General features: G+C 39.9%; 2 protein-coding genes across 2 annotated transcripts; both read left to right on the top strand.

Annotated features, from left to right (window-relative positions):
- The first annotated feature begins 115 nt into the window (after positions 1-115).
- sumo2 (small ubiquitin-like modifier 2) lies at positions 116-6049 on the top strand. The gene is made up of 4 exons (XM_022752362.1): positions 116-199; positions 1459-1590; positions 4328-4399; positions 5298-6049. The coding sequence occupies exons 1-4, from the start codon at positions 179-181 to the stop codon at positions 5358-5360; spliced, it is 288 nt and encodes a 95-aa protein (XP_022608083.1). The 5' UTR covers positions 116-178; the 3' UTR covers positions 5361-6049.
- Positions 6050-6803: 754 nt separating this feature from the next.
- On the top strand, positions 6804-16157 carry jpt1 (Jupiter microtubule associated homolog 1). The gene is made up of 5 exons (XM_022752571.1): positions 6804-6998; positions 9467-9609; positions 13064-13212; positions 13942-13972; positions 15608-16157. The coding sequence occupies exons 1-5, from the start codon at positions 6943-6945 to the stop codon at positions 15763-15765; spliced, it is 537 nt and encodes a 178-aa protein (XP_022608292.1). The 5' UTR covers positions 6804-6942; the 3' UTR covers positions 15766-16157.
- The last annotated feature ends 884 nt before the right edge of the window (positions 16158-17041 follow it).

Genomic DNA, 17041 nt, shown 5'->3' with positions numbered 1-17041 from the left:
ATGCACAGGCTGCGCTTTCAACCTCGTGACTACCTGCAGCCATTCAGTGATCAATGCAGTGGACGCGCAATGACGCGTGGCCGCGCACGTTCGGTTCGAAAAACTTAAACGTGGACGAGTACGTGCGCGTACTCGTATTCTTTGTGTGGCAGCGTAGAGAAGCGCCAAAAGAGTGACCATGGCTGATGAAAAACCAAAGGTGAGTGTTTCCATATTGTGTCAAAATACCACTTTTTTTCACTGGATCTGTGGCACATGGGCTCATAGAAAAAAACATCTCCACGTCTTCTGTTTTACCTTGTTAAAGTTGAGAGCTCAAATTCAACTACTAGCTATCCCTACTTTGATAGACCGGAAGGTTTGTGAACGCGCATCCACAGGCGCGCAGATCGCTTTTTGCTTTATCACACAGTCAGCCAGCTGGTGTCATCCTCAGTGCATACCCCCATTTACCAACGTGTGTGTCTGTTGTTTTGGGCAAGTTGGAGGAAGTTTGTGCACTCAGCAGCGATATACCTGTAAGGACTGCTAGTTGCCTCTAAAACTGCAGTGTTTTCTTTTTATCTTGATTCTCTATTTGCTTGTCAGGCTGTGGCTTGTACTGATTTGATCTTGCAGACGCCGAAACAGAATGTAAACAAAGGGAAAATGTGCTCCATGAAAGTTTTTAAACTTTACTAAAATACATTTTCTGGAAATCCATTTTAGAAATTGTTTACTTAAGCACAACCACGTGGTGATGTCTTTTTGCGGAATGCCGTGAATTAATTATTTCATATTTAACATGCATCATGTTGATGCAAAAATATCTGCAGCATTGTCATCATGGCTTATTAGTAAACCAGAGGTACTAAAGAAACTAAACTATATACACTCAGCTAAGCCTAATATACAGTATTATGCCACAGCCCTGCATTAAATCATCTGTTCAGCAAGGTTTCAATGTTCAAAACTGTTAAAACTGTGTTAAAGAGGTGTTGATTCCTCAGTTTGATCATTTTTGAGGATGTAGTCTGTGGTGCTGTTATACTACAATGCGTTACGTTGACAGGTGTTCCTATTATTTTGTCCACCTCATTTAAATCAATGAGGGTAGGCTAAATAACAGAAACAACTCTCTGTATAATGCATTACAGTTCAATAGCACCACACCCGGCATAGACTTGATAGATTTAATCTATGAAATGTTAATAATAATAGTTGTTTATCATGAGTCACAAGAGCCCAAACTGATTGGTTAATATGAAAAGTGAAAGTGTTTGGTTTATAATAACAGAGAAACATTAAGTTCTTCATGTCTGTTAAGTTGTCATCAGTGTGCTATTTTTGTTTGATAAAACTGACTAAAATCAGAGATTGCAGATCATTTTTTTGTTGATCAACTAATGAATCAGTATTCCAGCTCAGGTTCCTTGCACATCTGTGTCAACTGTGCTTTTTTCTGCCTCTGTCCTTCAGGAAGCAGTCAAGACAGAAAACAACGAACATATAAACCTGAAGGTAGCAGGTCAGGATGGATCTGTAGTGCAATTCAAGATCAAAAGACACACGCCACTCATCAAACTCATGAAGGCCTACTGCGAGAGACAGGTGGGCATGGCACAATATCAGCGTGCAGGAGCCATCACTGATTGACTGTGAACATTCAGGATGATGTTCCAGGTTCATTTCCTAAACCAGTGATTCCCAGGCTGGGGGGTGCAGAGCTATTCCACAGGATGCGCTAAAGCTGCATAGACCTTTTTTACAGCAGACATATTGACTTGTTAAACACAGTTCTAACAAATAAAACAATTGTTGTGATATTTAGTTTAGTTCCCTAAGTAAAATGTTAACAAAGACAAAGAAGAAAGCTTATTATAGAAGTAAAATATCTCCCAGTCCCCTTTTCATTTGTTATTAATCTGTTTATCAGTAATGTTTCATGGGGAGTGTATCAACCACCACTGAAACTGAAGTGGAACATGCAGTGGTTTGTTGTGGGTAGAAAACTGTTGGAATTTCACTGAATTTGCCTTAAATGGAGTTGGGGTAGTTTTGAGTTTGTACTGTTTAGATAAGAACTGTTTCCTTTAGCTTTTTAATCCTTTTGGAGTGGATGAAAGGATGTAGCACCTCCACTATCAAACACATCTACTTCATGTAATACACCCACTCACTTATAGGATTTTATGAGCAACATGTTGAGTAAGCGTTCGGGTTAGGACACCTAAAGTCCGTCTTATAAATTTATAACAAAAATCCTGCCATCCTTATAATTTGCCTTTTTCACAGTATGCTATTGATTTGTCAAAAAAGCATAGGTGTAACTTTTAACATTCAAGTGTGCCAATGAGCCAGCATGCATATTTCTGGGGCCCTGGAACTGGTACATCTGACTGTAATGCAGCGACTATTAAAGGTCTTATTAACACAAACTTTTTCCTGCTATGTCAAAATGTCTGCCATTTAAAAGGCCTATCAGAGTGGAATATATTTAGCATAGCAGAGATCTTGTACGCCTAAATATTTATTAAAGAACAACATTTACTCGAGTAGTCTCCTTCCAACTGCGGAGCAAGGCTTAAGAGCTGTGTTGCTATGTTATGCCGTATTTACATCATATGGAAATAATTATTGGTATTACCTGATGGTTCAGAGCAACAACTTTGAAGTATGGACATTTTTAATCTTGTTTGAGGACAAAAAAAAAGGTTATAAAAGCAGTAATTTTCAGCCTTTTCACACTCAAGCATGCACTCAGTAACTGGTAATTGGTGCTTTTGGTTTACAGTGTAAAGTTAACCTCGAGCAAACAAGTGGTTTTATTACCATATACCACTTACCATATAAATTACCTGGTCAAAATCTGTTAACTGGTTTTTATTTGACATGAATCTTCAGTTGACAGCAGATATTTACTAAATGTTAGAGCTCACAGATCAATATGCTGCACATGTCAAGATCTACCTGAGTCCCTTATACTGAAGTTGTATCCAACAGTCTCAAAACATACAAAAACATAGTGGTATGGTAAAAGGCCAAACCTAAAATAAAAGCCAGATGATGTTCATTTAAAAGTTATTCATCACGGCCATGTTTTCAGTCATTTTTTCCTGAAAGAATTATTGTTTATTGTTTACTGGCTATGATCCAGCTGTGCTCTACAGGTCTTCTCTTCCTGCTTGAGGGTCAATGCAAATCTTACCTCAACAGCCGAACACAGCTTAGGCCATACCCCTCTCTCATCCTAAACCAGACCACCTTATCTTTTCCATCAGCATTTGTGATCTAAATCAGATGAAGTTGTCCTTTGTCTACTTGCTTTAATTGGATGCAGGAATGTTGACTTCTTATGACTTATGCCTATGAATTCTAATGAATTAACATTGGGATGAGTGCCAGTTCAGTTCTTAAAATTGCGCTGTAATCTTGATTGCAACTGTGATGACGCATGGCTACACAAACAACCCTAAGGTTAGACAAGAACTTTTACATTCTGAAATATCTATCCCTAAAAGTTAAAAAAAAATATCCAGTGAAGCACAGTCTTTAACATTCCTCTTTATTTGAAAGTCAAATGAGGGTTCAACTCTCTGGAAGACTGAAAATCCAATCCCGATATTGTGTATTCCTTGGACTGCCGGGAGGGCAAAAGAGATGTGTGTCATGCAGCTCATTTTTAAAAAGACAGTGAAAACCAGATGTTTTTCATTAATCCTTCATTTGTGTTTCACTGCAAGAGACAAAAACTTAGAATGTTTCAATAACCCTCATATTTCAGCAGACATACTTTAAACAAGGCAATATATGCTTTGAAGTAGTCTACTGCATATTCTATTCTTGGCTTTTAGTTGTAGTAGTTGTTTTAGTAACAGTGTTTACGCCATCCATTGTTGAGACCCACTTAGCTATAGTAAAAGCAAAGACAAAGATCAGTGGTGTTATGCATGTCTCCCACAGTGAATCTCTATTTTTGGTGATAAAATCATTGTTGGTCTGTAAACTTACAGGATTTACACCCATCTTTTCTGTGTAGGAATTTCACATCTGACTTTGAGACAGTATGATATTTTCATTGTAAAATGTGGCTATCAAATGGCAATCACAGCCACTGCCACATGAGAATCTGTACTGAAACTGAAAGCCTTTCCCTTACATTGTTGTTGATTGCTTGCGCTTAAACCTATTGTTTGAATCATTCTTAATTCCCCCTGTTAGGCTGTTAAATGTTTAAAGAACTGCTAAAAGTCCCCTGGTTAGTATGGTGATGAGTTTTTTTCTCAAGACAGATGGGAGGGTTCAGGCTTGGTTTACTATAAAAGTTTTTATATCTTTGTCTCTCTAGGGACTGTCGATGAGGCAAATCAGGTTCAGATTTGATGGACAACCAATAAATGAGACAGACACACCAGCACAGGTAAGTTTGAAGTTTTAAAACAATGAGTGTAGCTACTCAAAACAAGTTACAGCATAGAGGAGTGTGCTTAGAAAATGTACATTCACAGGGCACCCTGTTGCCTGTAAACATATTTAATGCATTTCATCATGCACCATAACTCGTGGTGATGTGTTTGTGCCATCCTTAATCAGTGAGGTATGCATATTTCATGCATTCTATGCCCTTTTATGGGGATGCTTGTCTTGGTGCGCCTTATTTGTGGTATTCCCTTTTTTTTTTTTTCTTGTGGGTAGTGTTAAATACATGTTGAAAATAAAATCATGTGCACACACATACAACTCAATCAGTTCAGTGTCTGACTGAGTCATGCTAAATGTAACTGTAGGACAGACACTCACTGATAGGATTAAACAGTCAGTGCGTTAAAGGAGATCGCCTCCTCAATGACTAGTGTGTCTGATAGGAAATGTAGGCTGAGGGTAAGGACATGTTATCACAGAGAGCCTGCAGATGCCTCAGTCTGTCGGAGAACACCAAACTCAATTGCGTGTCCTCGTACTTGTGTTGAGTATGACACTGCAGAAAGAGGCCAATGTGCTCGCTGTAATTCGGGGTTGAAGTAGACACAACTTGCATGTTCTTGCATATTATTGCAATGCTGTGATCATCAAAGCCTAATACAGCATTTCATTTTGGCTGAAATGGTGCCATTTTCCCAAAGCAAAAGACAAATTTGTGTTTGTATAGATGATACTGTTGTACTTTTGGCACATGCCATATAATTGTAACATCTTGACATGACATGTCTCCCTTTGTCTCTCTACTTTATATAGAATTTCCTCTCAATTTACACCTTTTACTTTTTAAAAGGATTCACAGTGACACACATGGTTAAATAACTTTTTTCTCTCAACAGTTGGAAATGGAAGATGAAGATACAATTGATGTGTTTCAACAACAGACAGGAGGCCTGATTTAATCGACCACACGCGCCACCATTTTCCTCCTCAACACCACCAACCTTCCCAGCCTGTGATACACAGCAGCTGCTTCTTTGCAACTCGTCCTATTGTCTCAACAGAATTCCACTCAGAAGAAGTTGTCTTTTCTCTGCAACACATAACTGCTGTATAGTATTTTCATTCTCGCCCCTGTTACTTTTCTTTTTTTGTACATAAACCACATCGAGATCATCCTGAATTCAGGTTTCGTTTGTTCATGCTGTATTGTGGTAAATGTTAAGGACTTCCCTTCACAGTTTGAAGGGCTTGTTTCCAAGGTTGCAGACAGACAGGACTGATGATAGAGTGAGTGAATTAATAAAGCGGACTTTACTGGTCAAATGTCATTGGGTTTGGCTTGGTCAGTGTCCAGCAATTCTGTTCTTAAAGTGTACTATTTTGGGACTGGCTATCACTTGGTAAACGGTATGTCCCATTTGGGAATGGGGCTGGATTGTCATTTTGTCTGTCCTCTTCAGAAAAATGTTTGATTTTATACATTTTTTATATAGTAGCTGATGTGTAGAGAAATGTTTTGATTAATCATTTGACTAGTCCAAGCTTCAAATTTTGGGAAGCCTGAAGAGATGTGTCAGTTAAATAAACGTCTGTCATGTCTATTAAGATGCCTGTTAAAATAAAGCTATTGTCTTTTTCCAAACTTTCATTATTTTTGTCTGGCTCTCCAGTGTAATTGTCTGACCATCTTCTGGGAAGAAATGCAACCACTATGAAATAAATTTGTAGAACTATGACAGGAGCACAAGTTCAGATAGTCATTTTACTGCTAATTTTTTTGTTAAAGTCCATGTCCATTTTGTTTTGGTTATTGTTGCTTCTCTTGGTTGTTAGAGGTCCCTGAGCACTGTGAAGAATTATGTGCAGTGTGATCACTGCTTAACCCAAAGATATTTTTTTATTGCACCTGTTGAAGGGGAAAAGCTTCTCTGAAAAAAGTTTAAATCCTATCCCAATAGGCAACTTACACCAACAAATGTGATACATATTCATAGATTTTTTTTTAACTGGGCAAGAGGTGTAGATGTCATTTAAAAAAAAATTCTAAGCAGGTAATTGAACTTCTTTATGGAAAAAAAATTGTATCAGACAAGTTATTCAAAGAGTTCTTTATATATCTTCAAACTTGGTTGTAGGGGAGCTTTAAGACTGAAGGCTAGCCCCAAGATTTTGCAGATTGTCATAATTAATGTTGATGGCTTATAGATGGCAGAAAAGGGGCCATGAGGGATCTGGACTCCACAGTCTGATCACTGACGTGCAGCCGAGACCTGCCACCAACAAGAGAGACGAGCTCTGAGGTTCTGTCCAATGAGAGAGGAGTTCTGTGATGTTCTGTCCAATCAGAGCGGGTCGAACGCTGGTGGGCTGGGTCTCGTGGGCTGGCACCGCAGAACCAACGGATCTGGTCGTCGATATGTTTTTCAGTGTCGGGTGGAGTCTACATCCCGTCGCATCTCTGCGGGGAAGGAGTAGGAATTTTTTCAATTAGTTTTTCACTGACTATTTGTTACTGCCAAGCTATCGAAATACTCCTTAAAGATGACGACGACAACCACCTTTCAAGGAATGGACCCTGGTGCTAAAAGCAGTTCCAGGTAAAAGGAGCTGAAAACCTTAGACGAAGGAACAAAAGAAGTGGGATGCGGGCAAGCCTCTCAGCTAGCAAACGCCTCTTTTCTGCTTTTGCTTCAAGGCAGCCTGCTACCTAACATTAGCCCGCTGGTGACTGGCAAGGGATTTTTCTGGATTTAGCTAAACTGTCACATAGTCTTGCTAATTAAGTTAATCTTATTGGGTGACTGATGCGCCATTGCCTTTAGCCACATCAAGTTAGTTTGGTTGGCCTGTCTGAGCTTTGTACAATAATTAGGCATGCGAGTTCAAGAAAGGAAAGAGAGAAACCCAGTGCCGAAGAGATCTTTTCCGTGTATTTTTTGGGAGAAATGGACACAGCTACCTAACGTTAGCCCTCAACTGGCTGTGGCCGACTACAAAATAACTTTTTTTGTAGTTCAAGTCACAGCTCCTCTCCTGCTGTCATTTCTAAATGTGCTGCACGTTTTAGTTGTGAATACTGTTATACCTAATCTGTTAACTCTGGACTTTGTACCATTTTTTCAATACAGGACCAAAGAAACAGATAATGAGCCGAGTCCAAATATGTGATTGATTACAGGAAGAATCCTAGACTAGTCTGGGATCTGCATATGTCATTATCTCTGATATGGTTCATTGTTAGTTAAGGAGAAATGAAGTATAGAGACACTTTGATAATGTCCATTTTGTGGTTTCAATAGATATGTTTAACGCACAATAGTTGTTAAAGCTTCATATTAATGGGGGAAAAAAGACCTTAAGAAGACCACTCATCCTCCAAGCACGCAGTCATAGCTTTCCAGTAAGTGATGTGTCTCGTCTGGATGCATTCCTCCTCCTTTTTCAGTGAAAACAATGCAAAGAAAAATGCCTTTTAAATTATGACAGCCTCAATAATGAGGCATGATTTTAGGGCGTCTGAATCAGGTTTTTAGGCAATACTAGTACTTATAGCCTTTGCTGAGTGAGCATGTCAAATCTCAGTCAGTCATCAAGCGTTTTGAAGTCGCATGCTGTTTTCGGATGATGCCGGGGCCTGGGTGGGGGCTTTCAGCTAGCTAAGCCTGTAAATCTTTCCTTAGCTCTTTGCTTTTGCTTCTTAAACCCCCTTGTACGAGCTGCTGGTCATTTCTGCTGCTGGCTGACCAAAAGGATCCGTAGAGCAGCAACTTAAACAGAATTAGGCTAAAATCTTAGTAGGCCATCAAAAGCCTCCTACCCTGCCTTATCAGACATGCCATCTTCGGCTTTGGAGCTCAGCTCTATCTGCCCTAGCTCCACCTGCCTGAAGCTGTCCTTCAGCTTCTAAACATTAATGCCATTTCATTGATATTATTTGCAGTTTCATTCTAGGGTGGGGTCTGCTGCCAGGCAGCTAAAAGCTTTTTCTCCCGTCGCAATCCGTGTGGAAAGCATGAGCTCATCCTCTCTGGCCGGGAGGTGAAGTCTGGTTTAAGCATTACTGTCACAGCCAAGTGTGACGGACACTAGTGTGTATACAAGAATTGATTGAGAAAATTCAGAACAGTCCATGCGGTGTGGATTTTCCTCCTCTAGTTGCTTTCTTTGTAGTTCTGCTTCGAGAGCTGAGTTGTTTTTTGGACTCCATCTGTCCGCCTGGCCCTTGGACAGCTGCTCGGTGTGTCAGCTGGTGGCTTCAGGGACTCTGAAGAGAGGAGAGTTTGCTGGAAAAAAGAGGGAGGGGTCCAGCAGGGGCTCTGCAAACACATCAGTTTCTATCGTCCACCCCAACTGTCCTTCAGCACAGCAAGGAAAAAGGTTTTCCCTACTCATTATCGTGTTCCTTTTGTTCAGCTTGTGGTGGAAGGAATGTCGGTGGAAAGTGGGCATTGTTTACCATGCACTGGTCTGCATGCAGGCTCTCTATATTGTTCTAGAATAGTCTATTAGGTGACCTACATTAACTGGACCTCAGACTTTTCACCTCTATTGTATAATATTGACCCAAAAAGGCCATCGAATTGGATTTACTCTCTGAAAAATGGAATAACAATGCAACCAAGAACTGACACCAACCCCTCGTGTGTCACTGCAAAGGAATCTGTGCTGAGGAGAGGCAGCAGCTAGCCAGCTAACTCTGTGATTATATGCGACTGGAGTCAGCTGCAGGGCAGAGATTGTGACTGTCTGTCTGACAGGCTGACAGCCGGGGCTTAGAGAGGGGAGACCTTGCTCGTAGCCTGTGTGTTTTTTATGTGCGCGTGTGTGTGTGTGTTATGTGTTTGAAAGGGTTAGGGTGGGGTAGGGAGAAGGCTGTAAGTAGCTTGAGGCATCCTCATGTTTTATTTGAGTATTGATTTTTTTTTTTTTTTTGCTGTTCAGCTGATCGGTGGTGTGTGACACTAAGGCCTTGTGTTTTAGATTGGCCCAAAGAGTGGGGGAAGGGAGCATGGTCGGCAGGATGTCAGTCAACTGATATTATAATTCATCATTTGTTGCTCTTCAGGGTACTACGACCGCCAGGCGGGGACTCCAGCTTCACCTTTGGCACAGACGACAACTCGACCCCCCAGCGCAAGAACAAGATGGCCTCTAGCATCTTTGCAGAACCTGAGGACCCCCATGCTCATCGGAGGAACAATCCACCTAGTAACTCAGTCTAATATCAATATCAATATAACCTAGCTTAGTTCATTTTCCATGTGATAATATCAGGGCCAAAGGAATGAAAACAATATGGTTTTGATTTACAAGATAATATTAACTGTAGTTTGAGTTTTGCACCGGGGAAGCACTTATGTGAAGTCAAGTTCTAGCCTGCAAAAGAAGGCAGAACTACCAGAAGTCTTAAGTAAGCAAAAAACACCATGGAATTAATTCCTTTAACTTGAGCTAGGAAAAGATAAAAACTGGAGTGTTATTTAGTATTTTTCCATTTAGGTTGTCAGAAAGAACATCCCACGAGTGTAATGGCCAAAAAGCCCTGGAGCACTGGATAAGGGTAATTTGAAGCTAGGCTTTGTTAAATGGGTATGAGGATCAGCCCTCACTGGAAAGAAATAGGTCAGTTAAAAATGTGTCAATTGGTTAAATGTGTGGCCTTCTGTAGACATGAGGGAAGTTTTATTTTGAGAACACGAGGAGGAGCAGGCAAATGCAGCAGCAGGGGATATGAGACCTGTAAATGGCTTTAAGTTGTCAAGGTCACTGCAAACATAGAGCCACAGAGGCTTAAATGAAAAATTACTGTTGGCTGACATTATTGTACCTGCCTGTATGTTTTTAATAATCCAAGTAAACCTTGAGCAAAACATAATTCACTCTTTAGTATGCACTATTTTTATTGCTTGTAATTAAGGAAATAATTTTTTACCTATCTAGTCAGTGTTTGGTCAGGGCTCAAAGATCTGATAAAGTGCATAAAGTGGAAAATGCAGAACTTACAGCAGTAGGATTCCATTTCAGGCCAAGGCTGTTTTCACACTGGCCACTTTGTAGAAAACAGCGTACATGGTTTATCAAATTTTCTGGGTGTGTGGACTATGACGAATTCACGCTAAAATCATTATTTCAGCCTCTGACCTCTACAATCAGCAGTTGCTGACAGTAAAACCTGTTTCTGTTTCCATTGTTTCATTTGGGTCTAGGTTTAGTTCAGTTGTCCCACTTTAAGGCAAGACACTACAGGTGAATAGAGTAAAAACTAATAGATATCACCATAAAACTTCCCAGTTGATTTCTTACATTAAGACAAATGTTGTTTGTATCACAAGTTTTCTGAAATTTTATGGTTAAATTTGCAAATGATGCATTATGTAATTATATTGCACTTGTTGCATATATTTCCAGAACAGAAATCTGAACATCAGATAATGCCAGGTTCAAAATTCTTGTTTCATTTTGTTGAGTCAATGATTTTCACAAAGGGGATTTTGGATATCTCTTTTTATCAGCCGATAAATCAGAAAATACTGTCAACAGTACAAAGGAAATGACCATGTTTGGATGAGGACATCTGTTTCTGCCTGAATGAGCAAGGTTTATTACAATAGCAGGTTTTATAAGCATTGTGTTGCATCTGTCTGGCCTGGGTTTGAACTCCTAGTGCAGATAAACAGGTTTGTTTGCTTTGGCTGCTGTCCTGTATAGATCATTTTCAAATAGTCAAATATTCCTCTCATATACTTAAAACATGCCTGTTTGTGAATACTGTCTTGCAGTATGTTCTTATGCTTTACCCTTTGGAATAGCTTTTAGCTTTGTTGTAGTAACACAGGGTCTGCCAACATTGTGTACACTAACTAGAGGTCGGAAAACAGTTCTTTGCAATTTGCCTTTTTCTGATTTTAGAGTCACGGGAAATAAGAGGATAGGGAGCCATGCAACACACGTCCCACGATGGATTCATACTACACACATGCTTTTACGTAGTTTAGCTCTCTGACCACTGAGCCAGCAGACAGCTGGTTTTCATGATCACTGAATGTCTGTCCTCGGCAGGCAAGCACAACTTTTGTTGTAGTTTTTGGTCATGTACACTTCAAATATTTAACTCATGACAGCTTCAGACAAAGGCAAGACAATGTCCTGTTTACTCAGGAATAAACCAGATTGCATAGTGATTGTTTCTTCTGTAAAAGTATTTCCATTGAAAACTTTTCACAACAAAGTCTGTGGATTATCCAAAGTAACCTGGACATTATTTCTGGAAAGAGATGTTGCTGTGGAGTTTTTCAGGTTGTCATCTTTTAATGCTCTGATCAATTAAATTTAATTCATCTTATATGTACTAATCTCAGGAAAATAAATAAACATAAAACTCTGGCTTAACCAGAAATAAAGGGGAAAATATTTATTTTTTTATTTGGATGAACTGACAGTTATTTGAGTGTACAAACTGTGTTTTTACAAGGCAGTATTTAAATGTGAGAAGCTAATTCTGGTGCTTGGTTAGGGTTTTTAAAAATGTTTAAAAACCAGAACCAGTTTGACTGCAGGAATGTGCTGATATTATGTTTATGCTGACACATAGTCATATGGTTATTCAGCCAGAGTATCTGGCAGGTTGTTGGTCAGGATTTTGGGTTTTAAAGATACCAGAGCTGTTGGTTTGTTCAATTGCCCTCAGCTTTTGGCCACATGATGAGCACTCTGTAATCAGAGAGGAAGCCAAGACTACCAGCAGCAGCATGATTGCTGTTCCTGTCTCCAAGCTTGTTGACCAGTAAGGTCAGTGATATCATACATTTATATGATGGACTCAGGAGATCTATAAGGTTAAGTAGATGGTGTTATAGTGATGATAACATAATGAATCACTGTCTAGCCCATGAATCTAGTTTAAGCTTCTTCCATTTGCTATTTGCTGTTGACTGTCCAGTGACTTTAGCAGATTCAGAAATGTGGAGCCAGTAGTGGAGGAGCTCTTGTTGAGTGAAATAGGCGCTCAACAGTGCTGATTCACTTCACTCTATTAACAACAATGGCCACTCCTCTGCTTCTTCAGCAGTAGTTGTTCCCCTCATGACAAAGACAGTCTGTCCCCTCCCTGGCCCTTGGGGCTGGAGCAGGGCTGTTACCTTATGTGGCTTGGGTTAGCACAGCCTGCCTCCCCATAGTGGGCCAAACACTGGGTTTAATGCTCTTTCTGCTGAAGGAGAATGCAGGCGTTACAGGGTTATGTGAGTTTTGGCATTCAGGTCGTCTGCCTGGAAGTGTTCCACTGTGTTTCTGGGTCTGTTGCAGACGCCTGAGCGGATTTGGTGATGTTTCCTGTTGATTCTCAGTGATTTTGTCTTATGTTATTTTCAGTCGAATTCCCCCATAAAGCTGATGTTTTGTCAAATCTGAGAAGATGAATCTTGTGATGACTATGGGTTAGAAACATGGGGTCTGGCGTGGCTTTGTAGCTAATTGGATTAATGTCCATATGGTATGACTCTGCTGCTTTGAAACCCGACTCATGTTTTGTCATTTGTCTGTTGTGTTTCCCATCTAGCTTCAATATAATCTGTTAGCCAAAAAGTTGAAAAAAAAAAAAAGGCATCTGGTTTAGTCTTTTAATAAAGTTCTTCCTCTATCCATCTGCCTCTTACCTTCCCAGGCGGGGCTCCCACAGGGACCCTGTGTGGGGAGCCCTCAGCCCCACTGAGGCGGTGCCAGCAGCCTCTTCTCTTCCCCAAGAACCCTCAGCCGGAACTGACCACCATCCACAACTCTGGGGCAGCCATGGTCTGGAACCAGAGACGAGAGGTACTTCTCATTTAGTCTGACAGACGCTGTTTCCACAACAAAGCCACAGCCTAGTTTAGGGCTGAAAAGCACATGGTCATAGATTAAGTATAATTCTCAACAGTTCAGTGGAAAATTCAGTGGGGGATGGAGGACTATCCGTCTATTTGAAACTGGCCCAGGATGTTTGATAGATATTCTCCTCTGACATTTGTAATCCCTGTGGAGGTTTAATTTTTATTCTGGGAATGAGCCAGTCCTCACTGAAGACATGGGCGGAATTTTCTAACTGGGAATTTTGAATGAAGTATAAAGAGAGTGAAACAGGATATCAGTCATTAGTCAAGAATCCATTAGATAAACAAAGACAGGGCTTACCTTTCAGAAATGTATCAAATCTAAAGAATCAGAAAGCTGAGAAGTGGTGTCATTAATCATTATTCACTGGAATGACCTGGCTGTGCTAAGAAGGATCTTTCTGTACATTATTTTCTCTTTTGTCTTTGGGGTATGAATAACAACATAATTTAAACAATAAAGTTACTATTCCTCTCACACCAAGAAAATTCGGCAGAGGATCTGTAATATCTGCCAGCAATGAAAATCTTTTAATGTTGTCCAGACTCTGTCAGGGCACTGTGTTGTCAGTAGAAGAAGAAGTGATAGGATTCAGATAAAGGAATACAGGAAGGGTCTTTTTTTTTTTTCAGTGAGGATATCTGATATTCTTGTCTCGTGCTTTCATTGTAGGGTGAGAATGGCCAAGAACAAGCAAACGATGGTAAGTGTCCTCAACTCTTCCGCTGTTTATAAAAAGGCCTGTAAGTTTCTGTCACACTCTCACTATGTCTAAACAGCAGTGCATGACTTAGATTATTCAGTGAATAGCTCCATGGTACACTCTAACAGATCAGGTAATTCCACTCTCCCTCGCCTCTAAAAGATCAGATTGTGGCTACTGGTCTTGTCCCATATGCTGCTGGCATACCAAAACTTTTTTTAAAGATACAGTACACATGCTCTCCCTTTCTAAGTGAACATCACATGATCTCTTTGAAGTGGTTTTTCCCTGTCATGATGGCATGATGGTCTGTAGTCAGGCAGCTGTTCCTTGTTGGCAGGCTTCACTTAGTATGAAAAGCTTTTTATTAACCTCCAGGTGCATGTTTGTGAGAGAGTGGCTGGCTCCTCGGATAATGGAGGGTTTGACCACACATCACTATGAAGATGCAGAAATCAAAGCTCACTTATTTGCTTTTGAATGTGATGGGAATGTGTGTGCACAAGTGTTATATACGTGTATTAATGGTTATACGTTATCAAAACCTTTTTCTTCACCTCAGTCAGTTTGTCAACACAGTGTGATTAGTAATTTGTTTCCCCACATATCTCTTAAAATCAAACTGCTCTCACACAGAGTAGGTCAGCCAGAAGTGGATAGTTGACAGGAGTGCGTCGTCTTGCTGGCGCACAGATAGTTTAAATATGTGAGCTTCATCAGGCTGTGCAGTCCTAATATCCCTGGCACCAGTCTTATAAACTGTAAGTAATGCAGTTGTAACGGCAGCCCCTCCACTCCCTCTGGTGTCAAGCAGAGAATATATGGGAGTTGAGTTTCATTCTGTCTAAAAAGATTAAAAAATCTGTGAAAAAGTAAAGCATTGCTCTTATTTGTGAAGTCGAAATGCAGTTACTACGTATTAAGTCAAAATTTAGTTAGGATCAGTTAACATTAATGTTAGTTTTAACGAGTCAAAAATGCCAATTTTCTTTTGTAGCTGGAGAGATAGCTAGGCTTGACTACAGCTAAATTTGCTTCATTTTTACCCCCAGCTGTTTACTATTGTTGAAATCCTGTGTACTTTGATGAACTAACATTTTGGTGATTTAGCTTTTAGTCACTCCATATAGAAAATAATTACTAGATATAGTCAAGGGTAATTAAAACAGCTTAACTACTCCTGCTAAAATGTAACTCATGTGGTTTAGCAGACTAGCAGTAACTTCTACCTTAGCTTTTGACTTCAGTGAACTTCATGTTGTGGGGTGGTTAAGCGACTTATAAATTGTATATTTAAATTAATTAAATTGTAAATTTTTTATTGCTCTCAAAGTAATTTTTAACAAATGGTAGATGGAAAGCTAAAAACACTAATACTGTGATTTCCCCTCATATTCTCTAGTTTTGTTCAAGAGTTGAGTCTTAAGGTTGTATCTATGGTCTATGTCAGTGTTTTGTGTTGTAAAACTGCTGAGGACATTTTCAGTTTGTTTGCCAGATAACATGATGTTATACAACAGAGCTGTCTGTGGAGCTTAATCACATATACTGTCATCCAGAAACCGTCTGCAGTTGCATTAAGTTAAATATCAGCTACAGCTGGATGCTCTAGATGACCGTGTTGTCTTTTTGTAGCACCTGTAGAGTGTCCTGACGATGTGGAGATGGAGCAAGAGGAGCAAGACCAGCAGAGGGAGACGTCAGACTCCTCTGCCCCGTCGGGAGGTGCCAACGCTGCCGCAGGTGGCCGAAGAAACCCACCCGGTGGCAAGTCCAGCCTTATCCTGGGTTGAGACCACTTGTTTTTTTTGTTTTTTTTTTCATTCAAACGCTTTTTTTATTTTTTAAAGATAAATACCCCCACCACTCTCTTCCTCCTCATCATCATGTCACCTTCTTCCCTAATTCACATGCACTCATGCTGTCACGTCCATGGACCCTCGTGTCCTCGCCCTCCACCCTCAAACCTTTTGTTTTGATCCTTTTTTCTATTAAAAGAAGAAAACTGTTGACAAAAGCACTTTATGTATCTCCCCCCCTCCTTCCATTTCAGCCCATCCTGTAGTGCATCGCGCCTGCTGGGAAAGGCATGACGTTTAGCTTGTCTCTCATTCTTCCCTGTTGTAAATGGTAAAGGAAAAAATAATAAAAAAGATTTGATGCGTGGATTTCTAAATACAATAAAGATTGATATGAATTTGCTGGGGCTGATTCTTCTTCTTTTTTTATGTAGTAATAGGAGTATTTAATCATACTGAATTGAATATTACAAAAAAATTAAAATTTAATGTAGATAAAGGAACATAAAGTATAAAAATGTAGACTTAAAGTCTCCTTTTCAGTTTCCATGTGCATAAATGGCTCCACACATTGTGTTGAACATTATTTATGTTCAGTGAGATGGAGCCTGAAGACTGCGGCCGTTGAGAGTAGAGACAGGCTCCGGGACTGGAAATCTGCCCAGCCAAAGTAATCATGAAAGCTGCCGCCAGTTCTGTCAAAAGAGAAACTGCCCTATCTTTTCATGACATCATACACTGGTTATTTGGCTGTCTTTACAGTGTTTCTGATTTAAGAGAGGAGATGCATTTTGTTCACACTCAGAGTTAGGCTTTTTTAAACAAGTCAGATTCAAAAGGTGAAATGTGATTCATACAAGATGTAATGTTACTTATGAAACGTTACCTTTGATAGCACTCCTACAGATTGCTTTATTTGGGAATGCTTGTCTTAATCTGAGCACTTCCTTCTGAAGTACCATTGGGAACATACAAAGAGGATGCAGTACAATAACTCCCAACCAGTTCCTGTTTTGATTTTTGTTAGACCTGTTGGGCTTAAAGTTAAAAAAAAGTTAATGTTAGTGAAGGGCTTTGTTCTGCTCTTATGTGAGGTACAAAAAGGGATATTTTGGACATATTACCTACAGCTGATGCATTTATTCTGTCTATATTGCTCATCTTGATGCATATATTCGACAGCTAGAGTAATAGCTCCATATATCGTAATTAACATACGGCTTTTTAACAGCATGGATACTGTAATAGCAAAATTGAGAGGTCACTGGTA

This window comes from Seriola dumerili, unplaced genomic scaffold (assembly GCF_002260705.1).
Source record: "Seriola dumerili isolate Sdu_G_001 unplaced genomic scaffold, Sdu_1.0 BDQW01000169.1, whole genome shotgun sequence".
NCBI lineage: Eukaryota > Metazoa > Chordata > Actinopteri > Carangiformes > Carangidae > Seriola > Seriola dumerili.
The sequence above is the reverse complement of the archived record's forward strand: the minus strand, read 5'-3'. Positions and strand labels throughout refer to the sequence as shown.

Excerpts from the sequence above, each read along its gene's own strand:
- sumo2 (XM_022752362.1), top strand. The coding sequence starts at position 179 with ATGGCTGATGAAAAACCAAAG. Across the intron at positions 200-1,458 it reads TGGCTGATGAAAAACCAAAG|GAAGCAGTCAAGACAGAAAA; the intron begins GTGAGTGTTTCC and ends TCTGTCCTTCAG. Across the intron at positions 1,591-4,327 it reads AGGCCTACTGCGAGAGACAG|GGACTGTCGATGAGGCAAAT; the intron begins GTGGGCATGGCA and ends TTGTCTCTCTAG.
- jpt1 (XM_022752571.1), top strand. The coding sequence starts at position 6,943 with ATGACGACGACAACCACCTTTCAAGGAATGGACCCTGGTGCTAAAAGC. Across the intron at positions 13,213-13,941 it reads TCTGGAACCAGAGACGAGAG|GGTGAGAATGGCCAAGAACA; the intron begins GTACTTCTCATT and ends CTTTCATTGTAG. Across the intron at positions 13,973-15,607 it reads CCAAGAACAAGCAAACGATG|CACCTGTAGAGTGTCCTGAC; the intron begins GTAAGTGTCCTC and ends GTCTTTTTGTAG.